The sequence below is a fragment of the Colletotrichum gloeosporioides genome (assembly GCF_011800055.1).
Source record: "Colletotrichum gloeosporioides strain Lc1 chromosome Unknown consensus_65, whole genome shotgun sequence".
NCBI classification, from domain to species: Eukaryota; Fungi; Ascomycota; class Sordariomycetes; order Glomerellales; family Glomerellaceae; genus Colletotrichum; species Colletotrichum gloeosporioides.
In genome coordinates, this window is record NW_025544710.1 from 436,649 (window position 1) to 451,203 (window position 14,555).

Here is a 14,555-nt window from a genome sequence, read left to right on the forward strand (position 1 = left end):
GATAGAGTGAAGATGAAGCTGAAGCGCCGCAAAGCGACCCCAAGCAGCCTCCAAGCAGCCCCCCGGCTGGGCGCCAAGGTTTGCGAGGCCTCGAGACAGCTCTGACCGCCCGCTTGCCGCACTTGCCGTCGCTCGAAAAAGAGGCAACACCCCTGCCCGATGTGCTTATGTCATACAGCAGCGCAACACCACAACGTCATCGTGCACGAAAGGGGTTCACTCCCCATATTTCAATCGCGCCTTCCCCAATGGGGACTGCCGGGATTTAAGCGTGACCGCATCGAAGGAATGCGAAGCAAAGACTGGTGCTGCTACCTCGCGCATCTCTATCGCATTCTGCAGATGACGGCTGACCTGGAGTCGTAGGAGAACTGACTGGACAAGCGGGCGAGGACCAAAAAGCAAGACGACGTCCTCCGGCTCCAGTAATAGCTGAACCACTGCTCTGGAATCCTCCACGCTACCTGCAAGTACAGACAGACATTCACAGCTCCGTTGTCACTGGAACATCTGCCTTGTTTTCCCCTCCAAAACCGCACCAACACACACGCACACCACGACTCATCCCGCTTCCTCTTCCCGAGAAACCTGTCGCATATCACCACCATTTTCCTGCTTGCACCGCATCACGAGACACCACAACACCGTCTTCGACGACGTCAGTCAGCAGCAGACTGCATGCATAGGAGCAGACCAGGCACCCTCGCCCACGATACGCGATGCAACTCTTGAGACACCCAGCCCGCTTCGCCCTCCGGGGCTGCCACCGCCCTCTCGCCAATGGCGTCCGCTTCCCGCCCCCCAAACACTCCGTCGCCGCTGCCGCCGCCATCGCCGCTCCTTTTTCAACGTCGTCCATCAGGCCGGCCAAGAATCAGATCTACGCCTCGTAAGTGGGCCCCTGCATGCTACCTTCCATGCTGCCTCCCTCACCGCGCACTTGTCAAAATGCTAACCGCCGCCCTTAGCGTCCGCCGACCTAACGACTTCCACACCTACCAGCTTCTCTCCTCGTCCGCACGGACACCGCTGATAACCCTGTGGACCACGTCTTGGTGCGGGACCTGTCGAGTCGTCGCACCGTTGATCCGATCCATCGTGGAATCGGGCGTCGGCGAGGCGGAGGGGGGCGTCGCATACTGCACCGTCGAGTTCGACGCGCCCGACGTCATGAGCGGCGGCCTCGGCATGACCTACATGATCTCCTCCATCCCCACGCTCCTTAGCTTTGACAACCAGGAGGCACAGATCCAGACCAAGGTCCACGACGCGAAGAAGCTTGCAGACCGCGCTTTCCTCGAGGAATGGATCAGGACGGAGGCACGGCGTCACGGCCAGCGCGGCGGCGGAGGGTCCGGCGGCGTCTTCGGAGGGCTGTTCGGAGGTTTCAAGTGATCCGGGGCCGGACATCGTCACGCACTTCACCGCGAGTTTCTAAGTTTGCCGTCAAACGGACCAGACCAGCAGTCATCGAAGCGGAAACGCTATTCATTCGTCGCTGACTAAAAAATGCACTACAAGTCGATACACAATCCCAATCTCAAGGCGTGTAGAACACCTCCTCAACAGGCTTCCACCATGAAGGCGCGTCGACATCCTCGCTGCTGACGGCGCCGGGGACAACCGACTCCTGCCAGCCGTCGGTCATGGCCCACCACTCGCGGACCTTGGGGTTCTCGCGCATCTTCTCCATGTCTCCGGCGTAGTCGTAGCCGACGTACTTGAACGACGCGAACAGGATGCGGGACTCGGGGTCGTGGAAGATGCTGTCTGTGGGATGTGTCAGTCCGGGCTCGCTTGCCGCCGACAACGGGGCAATGGGGGAAACGGCCACAACGCACAGTCAACAATGTTGCACTCCTTGATCTGCTTGAGCACCTCGGGCCAGACGGCGGCGTGGACCTCCTTGTACTTGTCAATGAACTCGGGCTTGAGCTTTACGATCTGGGCGAAGCGGCGGCCGGGGTTCTTCTGCCTGGTAGAGACCGGCGACGGCGTAGCCTCCGCCTCGGGAGAGCTGCCGCCTGCGGATGGAGATGCGCGCTTGTGGGACCACATCTTGCAGGTAATCGGGAGGGTGAAGATTATCGAGATACTGGTGAGATGCGTTCGTCAATGAAGAAGGCACACACACGTTTTTTGTCGGGATCGTGAGAAAATGTGCTCGGCAGAGGGCTGACTGGCGTCTCGTGGACTCGGGCGTTCGGGCCTGTCGAATCTGGGAGCGGGCGTCCTGCTTAGAGCCGATCAGCGGGGTGTGTTCGTGGCCGCGCCCAGGCCAGCGCAGCAAAAAGCTCCAGCTGCTGCGTGACAGGTGGGGGAGGCGGAAGCAGGCAGGCAGAGACGGACGTAAAGCGCACTCGGGGGAAGAATGTCGCGAGGCGGGGACGGCGAGGGGTAAACGGTGCGGGCTGCGGGGATCGGATTGGGGGGATTTGTTTTGTCCAGCGAGGGCAAGTCTACACGATTTGAGGTCTCAAGCACCGAAACGACAAAATGCGATGCAAAACAGTTTCTTCGTCTCTCTTCACACTGGATTTCTAGTAGCACACCTTTTTTCGTTGCGGATGAGCCCGTCAAGGCAAGTGAAAGTGGATGACGATGAAATATGGCAGGGCACGCGCGGCGCAGAAAGCTGCTCTTAAATGCACGTCGGGAATATGCTCTCTTTTCCCCACGCGTTACCGCCGAGCTCTCTGATCCTCGCCAATGGCAGGCGCGCGATGCGATGCGGTCGTACGGTCGGTCTGCTGCAGAATTTGGAGCTGCAGGCGTGATTGAGGGGGAAGTACGCCGGCTGGTTCGTGGGCACACGGGAAGCTCGGGATGGCTTCTGAAGCTAAGGTAGGTTTTGCCAGCGACCGATGACGGCCTTCTTATACCTCCAACCGCGCGGCCACGTCCTTTACCTGACATGAACGGGATTCGAGGACAGGTAGGGTTTCCCGCGAATGCAAAGCTCCGGTGGCCGGTGGTCCGCGGAGTCTGTTTGCTGCTGCCGCACCGTCTGAACTTGGGGTCACTGCGCGAGCAGCTGTCGCTGCCGCCGGCGGTAAGCACACCGACCGAGGTAGGTAGGTAGGCACATTTCACGGCGGCCTTCTCGCGAAAGGCTATGCCTGAATTAGGTCATGTTTGCACTTCGGGAGCTGTGGGAAATTGAACCTCTGCGATGCGTGGGTGAGCTTCTGCGTGGAAGACGCTGTGTTGGGCCGTCGGTGTAGCTGTGGATATACATACCTCTCGCTTGTTGTTGCGTAGCTAGGTAGGTACCTAGTCCGATCGGTGTTCCGGCGGTCGGGTTGCGAGCGAGGACACTGGACGCTGGAAAAGGTCGAGACCCCCGCGACCCCTGGCGAACACCCCCACCCCTCCGCCCGAAATTCCCGCTTTTAGCCTGATGAGTGGCTTGCTTTTTTCCCTTCAGCGATTGTGGCGGGTTATGAGAGTTTGCAAAGATGGGATTCTTTACGCAGGGGGGATTTGGGGGGGTTGCCGAGGATGATGTGATTGATTCACTTGCTGGGCAGGAAGGCGTTTTTGGTTACTGGTTTGGGATCCCTGGATGCCAGTGTGGTGTTTGTACCAAATGACTGGGCCGCAGCGGCGGGGAGAGTGGAGGGTTTGGTGGTCGGTGTGTCGCGAATCGGAGGGGTGCCGGTCGGTGAGGAGTCGCGGGAGGTACATGATGGGGGGTGAGTGGTGAGGAGGTAATAGGCAGAGCGATTTGACTGATGAATCGAAGAGATGAGTTACGTTTCCCTCACGATGCCCTCTGGCTCAGGGAGTCGCATCGGTTGTAGGGTCTTTCGTCGTGTCTGCCATCACCAGCTTGTGATGTATGTTGTGGTGAACAAGCCCTTGTCGTTGTATGTCTGCGACCGGCTGGATGAGGAATCTAGACCGTGAGTTGAGTTGCGTCGCCAAACGTAAGTTTTCAGCCTCATTGAGAGTTGTTCCGTGGTCAAGGTGTATTGGTCATCGTGATCTCCGTCCTTGTCGGCCGGCCCTCGCTAACCCTCATCATCACGTATCGTCCTTCATCCGTGAACCCGGTTTGATGAATATCGACGGTAATGAGCCGACTTTCTGATATGATGAAGCTCAAACCTTTTTACATGTCCTCTCATGTAAGCTGTCTTGCTGTCTCTGGAAGATGGTATCGGGTAGATGGCGGGGGCAAAGGTGTCTTGGTCGGCTCATCAGCTTGAGGCCGCCCTACCGTCGAGCACGGGTATACGCTATCAGTGGTGTTACAGAACAACGGGCTCAAAATAGCTTGAGTCGTATATCTGAAAGAACTCACCTGTACGGAGCAGAGCTTGCGTTGCACCAGCGAGGCGTGGAGGGGATGAGCGAGAAGGGTGTCTCCTCGAAGACGGGGCGTGAGCTTTGAAGGCAGAAGAAGGGTGGAAAATAGAGCCTGAACCATTGATTATCCAACGGGGTATGAAATACAGTTTTACTTCAGGTCGGGAAATGTGAAGAACATGTACTTGCCGTTCTGCTTTGAGGTGGGATGCTGCATAGGTGTGTGGTGTATGGCCGAGGCAGATCGGTGCGAGAAACCCTTGTATTGGGCCAGAGGGTAGGAAAGGATGTAACTTAAGTTCCTAGATCGTGACAAGAGCTCATACAGCATAGTTCTTGAGAGATTCAATGTGGATCTGATCATAGTAAGTGACGTTGATGTTGGAAGTTCGCTGAACAACGTGTTTCTTGTTTCAATTTCAACCGGACACAAACTAAAGGGAAAAAATCACAAATATACATCAAGACCTCAAACATCAATCAATTTCGGTAAAAACTCGTAATTAGACAGTAAAGTCTTATTTCCACCCTGATTTTACCTGCAAACTGCTTCGTGGCGCTTGCTTTTCCGGTTCAACCGTCAGGTCTCATCTCTTCAACACGCTCATCCACGCCATCCACACCACACCGCGACCATCTATCTAACTTCCCACTACAGTGTATCACTTCATCATAAACACACATAAAAAACCGCTCAAATGAACATTCAAACAATACTTTCAGCTCAGCTCCTAGTCATACCCCCTTCCGCAGCCTCACCTATCCGCCGCGCAGACGTCGGGCATCGGACTGACCAGCCCCACACCGGCCCCGTCTCCCCGCAGCCCTAACATCTCGCCTGCATAATCGCCTCCCCGGCCTTCACCTCCATCGCTCATCACGAGTCATCGCGCCGATGGTTTAGTGGTAAAATTCTCCGTTGCCATCCAGCAGCGTCGGGGAGCCGGGGGTTCGATTCCCCCTCGGCGCAAGTTTTTGTATTTCGCGGCTGTGGGTGGTGATTGTTTTACTCTGGAGCTGAATTTTTGTTGTTTTCTGGGTGTTGGTAATGTGCGGAGGAGACCCACTTGCCTCTGTGTGTCTTGAGATGAGTGGGTGTGACTGAGTGAGAGTTATTTTGTAGATTGGAGTGAAAATGTAAGCTGCGTCGCTGGGTGGGAGTGATATTGCTGAATTGCATGATGACGAAGATCGTCACAGGATGACATTCATTGCTTAATTATCTGACAGCGTGAATGGAGATGGACCGAAGAGAAGCTCACCTCTTGACATTATGCTGAGCCCTCACTGTAGTTCCGACCAGTTGTTAAACGCAATGAGCACCTCAGTCAGTGTCTTTCCAGCTCAATATGACTTTCACAGGATGTAAAGTGTCACTAGCCCCTGATTACTTCCTAGAGTCTGCAGATAACACAGCTACCGTTAGACGTCATCTCTTGGGAGATCAAATGACGGAAGACAACCATACGTGCATCGTCAACCCTCCCTTCTCATAAGTATCCTCACACTTTCACTCTAGCCATGCCGAACTCATCCAGCATAACCCATCGAATGAGAGCAAATGCAGACGTCTCACATCGCAACCAGACAACTCCTGCAATTCAAAGTGCAAACCCATCCAAGCTGGAAAATTCCCCACAGCCCCGTTGTTCATCGGCCCCGTCGTCCGCACGATGTGCCCTCGCTTCTTGTCCTCACCCACCGCCTCGCCGATCATAACACGCTGTCTTCGTGGCTCAGTCGGTAGAGCGTTGGTCTCATATTATTCAATATGACTCTGTGATCAGACAGAGACATCCAAAGGTCGAGAGTTCGAGCCTCTCCGAGGACAATCTTTTGCCGGTGGCGGCGAACCGTCAAATTCTTTTTTCTGAGCGGTGCGTGGGCTTGGAGGGGCCCTGTCATGGCGGGGTATCTTGCGGACAGCGCGGTCAGGTTGGCACCAGGGCGTGCAGAAACTGCGTAGCAAAGATGTGACTGGATGTTGTCTTGCTTCTGAATGCCTCTATAGAATGCCATCAAGCTCTCATCTTATTCTCCATACGCCGACCAACAAGCCCAGTCCGAGTTTTCAACCTCTTTGACAGTGCCCCGCACCCCGCGCACTGAGTGCAGTGTGCTCTCCAGCGACCCCACCATCAGCCACAGCAGGGCAGAACACCACCACTCACTCATCACTCACTTACAGCCTGATATTCACATCTCAAATCTTAGACGAACGCCCCTTCATCGAACCTCTTAAATCATCTCTCACACACTTCCTCACAATGGCAACGAGGATACCGCACCTCCTGGAGCCCTACCTCGCCCTCCCGCCGGAGTGCGCGCAGATCCTGCTCACCAGCGTCCTCGGCGCCAGCACGAACTGGCTCGTCCTGCGATACCTCTACTCCTTCCTCCGCCGCCCGACAGAAGACGCGCCAGCGGACGACACGCGCGTGGTCCTGGTGAGCTTCATGCGGGACTTTGCCTTTTGGAAAGAGGGCGCGGGCAGATTGGTGCGTCTCCCATTCCTGCAGACCTCTGACATGCTTCAAGAGTCCATATCTCAGTGAAGGGACAAGCAGCATGCCTAACTAGACAAAACAATAGGGCCTCGACCTCGAAACCCTCGGACGGAGCGGGAAATTCGTCTTCGTCGACGGGCTGAGCGGGCTCTTCTCCGACGCCACGCCGCCTCCGACCAAGGGCCGGAGGACGCTCCGCGGCGCGAAGATACCCGACGTCCAGCGCGAGCTCGAGGCGGCGGTCGCGGACGTGAGCGGCGGCGGCGGTAAGGTGGTTTTGGTAGTCGACCAGCCTGATTTCCTCCTCGCCGCGACCGGGGAGGAGGTCGGCGGGCTGGTGGTGAAGAACATGCTGCTCGATTTACAAGAGGTAAGGTCACAATCACTGTCTTCTGGATGAGTCACGCTGACGCGGCGAGCAGAAGGTGCACGCCTCGGTTGTGACCGTTGCGGCGGACGAGCCGCTCATCGGCGCGCAGGCGACGACGTTGGAGAAGGAGCATGCGAGTTTCGTGCTGGGGCTGGCGCACGCTGCGGAGATGGTGGTCGCGTTAAGGCTGCTGGACACAGGGACGGCGAGGGATGTGAGTGGTGTTTTGAGGGTCACCGCGGGAGGGAACGGGGACGGGGAGAGGACGGTTGAGGAGGCGGAGTTGTTGTACTTTGTGGGTGGTGACGGCAGCGTCAAGGTGTTTGGACGGGGTCAGTGAGGTTGGGTGGCTGAATTTGAAAGTTGATGTCCAACGATCTTACGAGATTTAGACATACGCGAAGGGAACGCAAATAGATGGGGGAAAGAGCATGAATCAAGCCGTGAGTTCAGCATCACGCTTCAGACAACATGGAACATGCACACGAGAACGCCTTTGGGATTAGCATCACGCAATACCGTAGTTGCGTGGGATCACGGCACCGAGCAGCCAGAGGCCGGCTCTCCATATCCATATTCCATGCGAGACCTGTTTCCCCATTCGCCCACGAGAGGTATCAAACGCATCAAACACCCGTTGCCAAGATTGCTCGTTTGGTTCATGATTGTCTTTTTTGTCTTGAACTTGTCTGGCCTTCGCTTGGGCAACCAAGCAGCGGAGCGCGAGGGGGAGAACGCATGAGGGTGAAAAAAGACAAAAATATTGTTGATGCTTTCTCTTCTCGTTGGTAAAAGAATTCGTTTCCCAGAAGCCCATATCCCGTTGCGAACTGTGCCGTGCGTGGGAATTGATCCGTTTTTATCAGCTCACGCCTTTTTGCTCCCCCCCTTGATTGCCCGAATGCACAGATACCCCCATGTCGACACCCTTTACATTCCCATCGTCGAAGAAGTTAACGCATCGAATAAACCGCTCGGAGGAAAAAAGGTTTTTGGTTCTTCGTTTAAGCCGAGGCGGGGACGGTAGAGCCCTTGGGGACGCCGGTCTGGAAGCCGTTCTTGAAGCGGCGGGAGACGTCCTTCATGTAGCGCATGCGGCCGGTACCGTTGGTCTTTCTGCGCTTGGCCTTCTCGGACCAGTTGTCTGCATTGGTTCCTAGGTCAGCATGTCCGTCCTCGGTAGTTGGGGGTTGTTTGTTGATGATTGAATGAGGGAATCTCGATTGGTGGTGTTTCGGAGAGGCGTCGTCGGGGATTGTGTGGGAAAAAACGTACACTTGCGGGTCTTGGCCGAGGGGTAACCGCAGGAAGAGCAGGTGTGCTTCTGGACGTGAAGAGAGCGGCGACCTAAACATCTCGTCAGCCTGGACGTCGCCGGAATTTCGTGGGAGGAGTCGCGCTCCTCCCCCGATCCGTTGGTTTCGACTTACCGCAGCGACGGCACAGAACGTGCGTCTTGTTGTGTCTCTTACCAAACGAGGAGGTACCCTTCGCTGCAGGCGACTGTTAGCATTTCCGTCCCATCGCGAAATAAACACGAAAAGTCGTCTGGCTCGTTCGATGCCGATTGCAACGACGATGACGGCAATCGCAGGGCGTCACGTACTCATCTTGGCGGTATTCGGTGGTCGACGATGGTGGTGCGGTGGTTGCTGGTGCGGTTAGTTGGTTTGCGGAGGAATCTTGAGAAGCGTCTCGCGGTGTCAAAATTTCGAGACCCTAGCCGAGCGCACACAATTTGGTCGACTGGGGCTTTTTTGCCGTCCTCGGGCGGCAGAACCTCGGGTGGGCACCACGGTCACATGACCCGGGCTTCTCGATAGGTGGTGACGGTCGTGGCCAATCAGCTGAATGTTGGGTGCGCATGGACCACTACATGATTTTGAGGGGCCTCGGCGGGCCGCAATGCAGATGCGAGCGGTGCCACGCGCATACCTAGCGTTGTCACTGTGAATATGGTGAAAGCCATGAATGTTGTGAGCCTTGAATCAATTCGAGTGTCTTTACTCCATCCAACGCCATCCATTCCGAGCATTCCAGGTTGCCTCGCGGGTATACGAAAAATCATGACATCGTCCACTAATCTACCAAACATGCATAGCACTGCTCCTCACCCCTGAATATCCAGCATCTGCTTGAGTGCTGCCTCGCTGGCTCTCAACCACCGCCCCCGCTCCTCGAGGTCGTCTTCATCACCGCCCGCGCCCTCTTTTCTCCTCCGCGCCTCTTTCGCCGCGGCCTTGCTATTCTGCCTCTTGGCCTCTAGTGGTTGCAACTCCGCCTGCAATCTCTCCATCTCCTTTCTCTTCCTCGGCACCTTAGCCTGCAACTGCTCCAGCTCGCGGTCCAGCTGCTGCTGCTGCCTCTTCTTATCGTCCACCAACTCGAGCGTCTTGGCCAACGGCAGGTTCATCTGCGGACTCTGCCCCGGCGCCTGCGACTCCTTCAACTCCGCGACCTTTTCCTCCAACTCGAGGATCTTGTCCGGTAGCTCCTTGAGCTTCGCCGTGTCCAGCTGCACGCTCTCGTACCGTTTCGCGAGCTCCTTGCCCTTCTTCTCCAGCTCCGTCACCATGTCCGCCACCTCCACCTTGAGCGCCTTGAGCTGCGCCTTGGCCTCAAGGTTCGCCTTCTCCAGCTCGAGGTTCTCCTGCGGCGTGACAATCACGGGCGGGTCGCCGACGATGGCGCGGATGAACTTTTCTTTGGTGACCTGCTCGACGTAGGAGAAGCGCAGCTTGGCGAAGAGCTCCTTGTAGTGCGCCAGGTCGGCGTCGAGGCTGTCTGGCGTCGTCCCATCCTGCGAGGCGTTTGATGCATCCGAGGTTCGTTGTCGTGATTCTTGCGTGCCCGCGCTGGATATTGGTTCGCTGAGCTTGATGATTGAGATTTCGTGGTTCTCGTTGAGGTCTTCAATCTTGCGCAGGACCTGCGCCGCTTTTGACGCGTCCATTGTGAAAGTTGATTGACTATGTGATTTTTTCACTTCGTGTGTCGCGTATGAAGGGACGAACTCCTAAATCATAAGGTTGCTGGCGCTGTCCGACAGGATGCAGGGTCCAGTGTGTGGTGACGTTTGTTTACTTGCGTCCGAAATGGGATATGCACAGACCAAGTTTTCTATCGTTATCGCTATCGGATAAGGCACTTGTCACCTGCACGGCCACCCCCATCGGAAACTCATCCCACTGGCCTTTCTCCATTGACTCCTGCTCTGTCGATCAATCTCCGGTCCGCCACAGTTTGCGACAACGTCTCTCTCCATCTCAACGCAACCCCGCAGCCATTCCCAATCGCTTCAAGCAGTTGCCTTATTGAGGAATCCTTTTGTTATTACATCTTGCCTCCTTCGGAATTTACGCAGCTGGGGGCTCAAGCTCACGTCATCCGTCTACTTGAACGCCTGCAACCGCACCATACGCTCGATGCTAACACCACCTTCCTGAATCGCGGCATAGTCGGAAGGGTCGCAATAAGACCACGCTCTCTGGACTGGCTTTGGAAAGAACGTTCGCCGCGATGACGAACGATACCGTACTCACCGACGACTATGTCGCCGAGCTCCTCTCAAAGGAAGCAAACGACTGCTCGCTGAAATACTCGAGCATGGGCATGGAGGCGTTCCGCTCCGACAAGAAGTACGTCCAACCAGCCCTCGACTGAACATACGCATGGTCCTAACCCCCGACAGACCGGCAAACATGCCCAAGCCAAACACCCGCTTCCTGCGGCACATCATCAAGGACACCAACACGCACAACAAGAACCTCCTTGCCAAAGAGGCTGCCGAGTCGCAAGCACGGCTGAAGAGCCTGGAGCACGCCGAGGAAAAGGAGCGACGGAAGCGCGCTGGCCCGCAGGATATCCGCAAGCGACAGATGGGCGACATCAAGGCGATCCTCGGCGGGCACAAGGAGAGACCTGCGCGGGCGGACGAGCGGTCGCATAAGAAGGACGGCTCGCCGCCGCGCAGACGGCACAGAGACAGGAGGAGCGAGTCGCCCGAGCGTGGGGGCAGGAGGCATCACCGCAGCAGGGACGAGTCGGACTCTGAGCGCGAGGAACGCCGGAGGCATAAGAGCAGCCGGCGGAGGTCGCGCTCGCCTGACGACAAGTCTAGGAGGCATCGTCACAGGTCGCCCCTCGGCAGCGGCAAGGGCAAAGATGGAGACGGCGAGGATCTGATGTCGGCAATCCACCGGACGAGGAGAGAACGAAGCAGGGAGCGGACGGGGTTCTCGATCAAAGGTAGTAGCCGGCGCGCTGCGCAGAGACAGGACTCCGCCGCTGCGTCGGACTCGGATCCGCTCGACGAGTTCATCGGCCCCGCACCGCCTGAGCCTGTACGATCACGCGGCCGCGGCGCGGCGTCAGCGCTGTCCGGCATCGACAAGCGCTTCGAAGCGGACTACGACCCGAAGATGGACGTGGAGATGGAGGATACTGCCGGCGCCGGCGCGGAGAACTGGGACGACGCCGTGGAGGTCTTTAGGGACAGGCAGAAGTGGCGGCAGAACCAGGAGCAGCGGATGCGGGCGGCGGGGTACGGCGAGGACATGATCAAGAAGTGGCGGACGGGCGAGCAGAAGGACGAGAGGGACGTGCAGTGGGCCAAGGCCGGGGAGAAGAGGGAGTGGGATCGCGGCAAGGAGGGCGGGATGAGCGGGCTGTTTTCCGAGTTTAACTGACGGGAACACCATTTGGTTGGCCGCTCTAGTGACAGGGGATGGGATTGTACTTCTGCTATGGCGTGGTGTTGGCGGGGCGCATGTTTGGTTACATCATGACAGGGCGGCATTTCTTGCATATCGGATCGGCCTCAGGTTGCAATGATTCTTTTGTTTGTGATTAATGATTTTTTGGTAATTGAAAAAGGCATTTAGCGATATGGAGTTTGGGATGGTGTTCTCACTGTGGGCGTGGCTCTGCTTGAGATAGGCTTAGTTCCAGGACTGATTGAATCTGTGAGAAGAGGACATTTCCCACGATATCGAAGAATCGCTGGACTCCATAGAGTTTTGGCGTTGTTTGTGAGCGGCCGTGGGTGACATTGATAAATATACCACATGTCCAGAAAGGTGATTCTCCTTCCGGATCTTTCAAGATTACTGCAGCCCAATTTCAACTCGAATTATAATATCACAAAGAACGACAACAGCTACCCGCACGATCTCGCCTGAGCACGTGAGAACATCAGAATACTCTCATCATCGGCGCCGGCCCAATTTCGAAGAGCCATACCTCAGACACCTGAGAGATGGAAACCCGATTCCTGTCATGGCGAGACTGGTGTATTCCGGGATTAAGTAGACACGCAAGACTGGAGAGCACCCATTCTCCTGGCTTTGATGAACTTTGTTGCGGGACAAGATCCACCCTGCATTGGATGTGACGAGGCTGCCCGCGTTGTAGACGATGAGAGAGAAGCCAAGACCTGACTGTGACTACATACTCTGGGGACACAGGCGGCGGAAGAAGACAATGAGGGCTGACAGATACCAGTAGCAGAGATACATCACTTGGACGATGGGCCAATGAGAACGCCTGAAGCAAGAGGAATGCTCTCCACAAGTGTATCTCGCAACTTCAGCGAGGCTTCGTCCGAAGATGCGGTTAGATCGACGCATGCCGAAATTGAAAACTTGAGATGAGGCTGAAGGTCGGAGTCTACTGGCATCGTCTGCGGCTACTTGGAGTTTGGCACGTGTAGTCGCGAGAACCGCCTCCGCAGGCCAATTGGAATGGATGATACGTCCAGAGGAGATGTCACTGGTCACAAGCCGCAGACGGCAGGCTGGGAGAGTACATGAATGCCTGCAAACGGCGCATGCCTGTCTCTTGTTTCACGAACAAACGTCAAAGGAGGGGTGGTCGCAAATCATACGCGCTTTCTTCGCTCCTTGGGAGTGGGAGGGGGTTTGATGTGAAACAAAATAGGGTAGCTCTCTTGAGGTGCAGGCAGGGGTTCTGGTCTCTCTGGGACCCCGCTAGGCTGTTGTTGGATGCGACGAGGACGGGGATGGCTGCTTTGTGGGCTGCTCAGGTACGGAGGCTGGTTGCGGACGTCAGGAATGCTTATGGGTTAGATATTGGGCAAGCCCCAGGTTCCAGGCGGGTACTGCCTCGGGATGGTGTTGCTGATTTAGTACGTGGGGGAAGGCTAGGTTGATGCAGCGTTCTTTTACAGGTCGAGGAATGGGAGGTTCTTGAGAATTCTTTTGGGATATCGGATTGGAGCAGGGCGTAGGGGGGTAGTGACCTTCGGCATCAATGGATTTTGGGTTGTTCCTTGTTTCATGACTTGCAGAACGTCGTCGAAAGGAGGCTGAGCGTGCGAGGCTCTGTGTGGCTTGGGATCGTTCATGCCAAATCTGTCGTAGAGCTAACAAAATCGCACGCAGTTGACGAGGCTGTAGATGCGATGTGGAAGGGACTGCGCCGGGGGCGAATTGAGTTTTCGGTGGTGTCGGAGCGCGAGTAGTGAGGGGGACTATCGCAACGTTGGGGGATTGGTGGTGAGACGCTATGATAGTCGACGTGTCGCGTGCGGTGGGATTGTTGGAGGGTTTTGGGTACCTAGTGGACACGTGAGACGGGGGAACGATTGTTGTCGTTGAAGCTTATCCTCGGAGTAGTATCGAGAGGGAACTGGGCATGCGACTCATGCATGCACTTTACACACGGCTGTTGCGGGCGGGAGGTTGCAGATGTGCATCTGGTAGATGGCTTCAATGTTGGCTACTTTGGGATGCAGGTGATCGCGGGTTAGTTTCCGCCGTAGATATTTAGCCCAAGATACATCTGGAAAGAGACTTCATTTCAATGGATCTAGACCATGTCGAGCCGTAAGCAGAGGTATGGTGACTGACTGACTGCCTGGGTAGCACACACACACACACACACACACTGGCGGAGTGAAACTTTTTGGTCACGAGGGGTTGTCCATGCGCCCGCGTCGATGTGAGGTCATTGATAGCGCGGTTGGTGTTTTTGCCCCCTGGAGGCAGAGAAGGAAAGGTTGGAGAAAGGTCGCTCAGCCTCAGCACCCTGCCTTGAGGACGCAGTATAGGGACACAGATTCGTCACCTTCATTTCCCGTCTGTCAGACAGTGAGATGCACGTCTTCGTACAAACCGTATTTTATACGCACAAAGGCTGGAAAATGCCATGAATGGATACGAGTACAAGATGGACATCAGATATGGTGAAACAAAGAGCAGAAGCCGTCGGCACTGGCGCTTGTAAACAGGCCTCTCGTCCAGTCACCCGCCCGGTTCATTTCGATTGTGGCGGCCGGCGTCAAGTCTGACAGGACCGGCACCCACACACCTCCGGCCGCGACTGAATCTCTCACGGCGCCCTGAATG

General features: G+C 56.1%; 5 protein-coding genes across 5 annotated transcripts; 3 read left to right on the plus strand and 2 right to left on the minus strand.

Moving 5' to 3' along the window:
* Positions 1-719: 719 nt before the first annotated feature.
* Positions 720-1,395, plus strand: GCG54_00012400 (uncharacterized protein; the record flags this gene model as incomplete). The annotated part of the gene is made up of 2 exons (XM_045412278.1): positions 720-889; positions 969-1,395. 2 exons carry the CDS (start codon positions 720-722, stop codon positions 1,393-1,395), a joined length of 597 nt encoding a protein of 198 aa, XP_045261313.1.
* Positions 1,396-1,540: 145 nt separating this feature from the next.
* On the minus strand, positions 1,541-2,058 carry GCG54_00012401 (uncharacterized protein; the record flags this gene model as incomplete). The annotated part of the gene is made up of 2 exons (XM_045412279.1): positions 1,541-1,770; positions 1,842-2,058. The coding sequence occupies 2 exons, from the start codon at positions 2,056-2,058 to the stop codon at positions 1,541-1,543; spliced, it is 447 nt and encodes a 148-aa protein (XP_045261314.1).
* Positions 2,059-6,578: 4,520 nt separating this feature from the next.
* GCG54_00012402 (uncharacterized protein) lies at positions 6,579-7,528 on the plus strand (the record flags this gene model as incomplete). Its single annotated transcript, XM_045412280.1, has 3 exons — positions 6,579-6,809; positions 6,904-7,188; positions 7,241-7,528. The coding sequence occupies 3 exons, from the start codon at positions 6,579-6,581 to the stop codon at positions 7,526-7,528; spliced, it is 804 nt and encodes a 267-aa protein (XP_045261315.1).
* A 664-nt stretch (positions 7,529-8,192) lies between these two features.
* On the minus strand, positions 8,193-10,141 carry GCG54_00012403 (60S ribosomal protein L37; the record flags this gene model as incomplete). Its single annotated transcript, XM_045412281.1, has 4 exons — positions 8,193-8,332; positions 8,464-8,512; positions 8,619-8,691; positions 9,303-10,141. 4 exons carry the CDS (start codon positions 10,139-10,141, stop codon positions 8,193-8,195), a joined length of 1,101 nt encoding a protein of 366 aa, XP_045261316.1.
* A 566-nt stretch (positions 10,142-10,707) lies between these two features.
* Positions 10,708-11,876, plus strand: GCG54_00012404 (uncharacterized protein; the record flags this gene model as incomplete). Its single annotated transcript, XM_045412282.1, has 2 exons — positions 10,708-10,826; positions 10,880-11,876. 2 exons carry the CDS (start codon positions 10,708-10,710, stop codon positions 11,874-11,876), a joined length of 1,116 nt encoding a protein of 371 aa, XP_045261317.1.
* Positions 11,877-14,555: the final 2,679 nt, after the last annotated feature.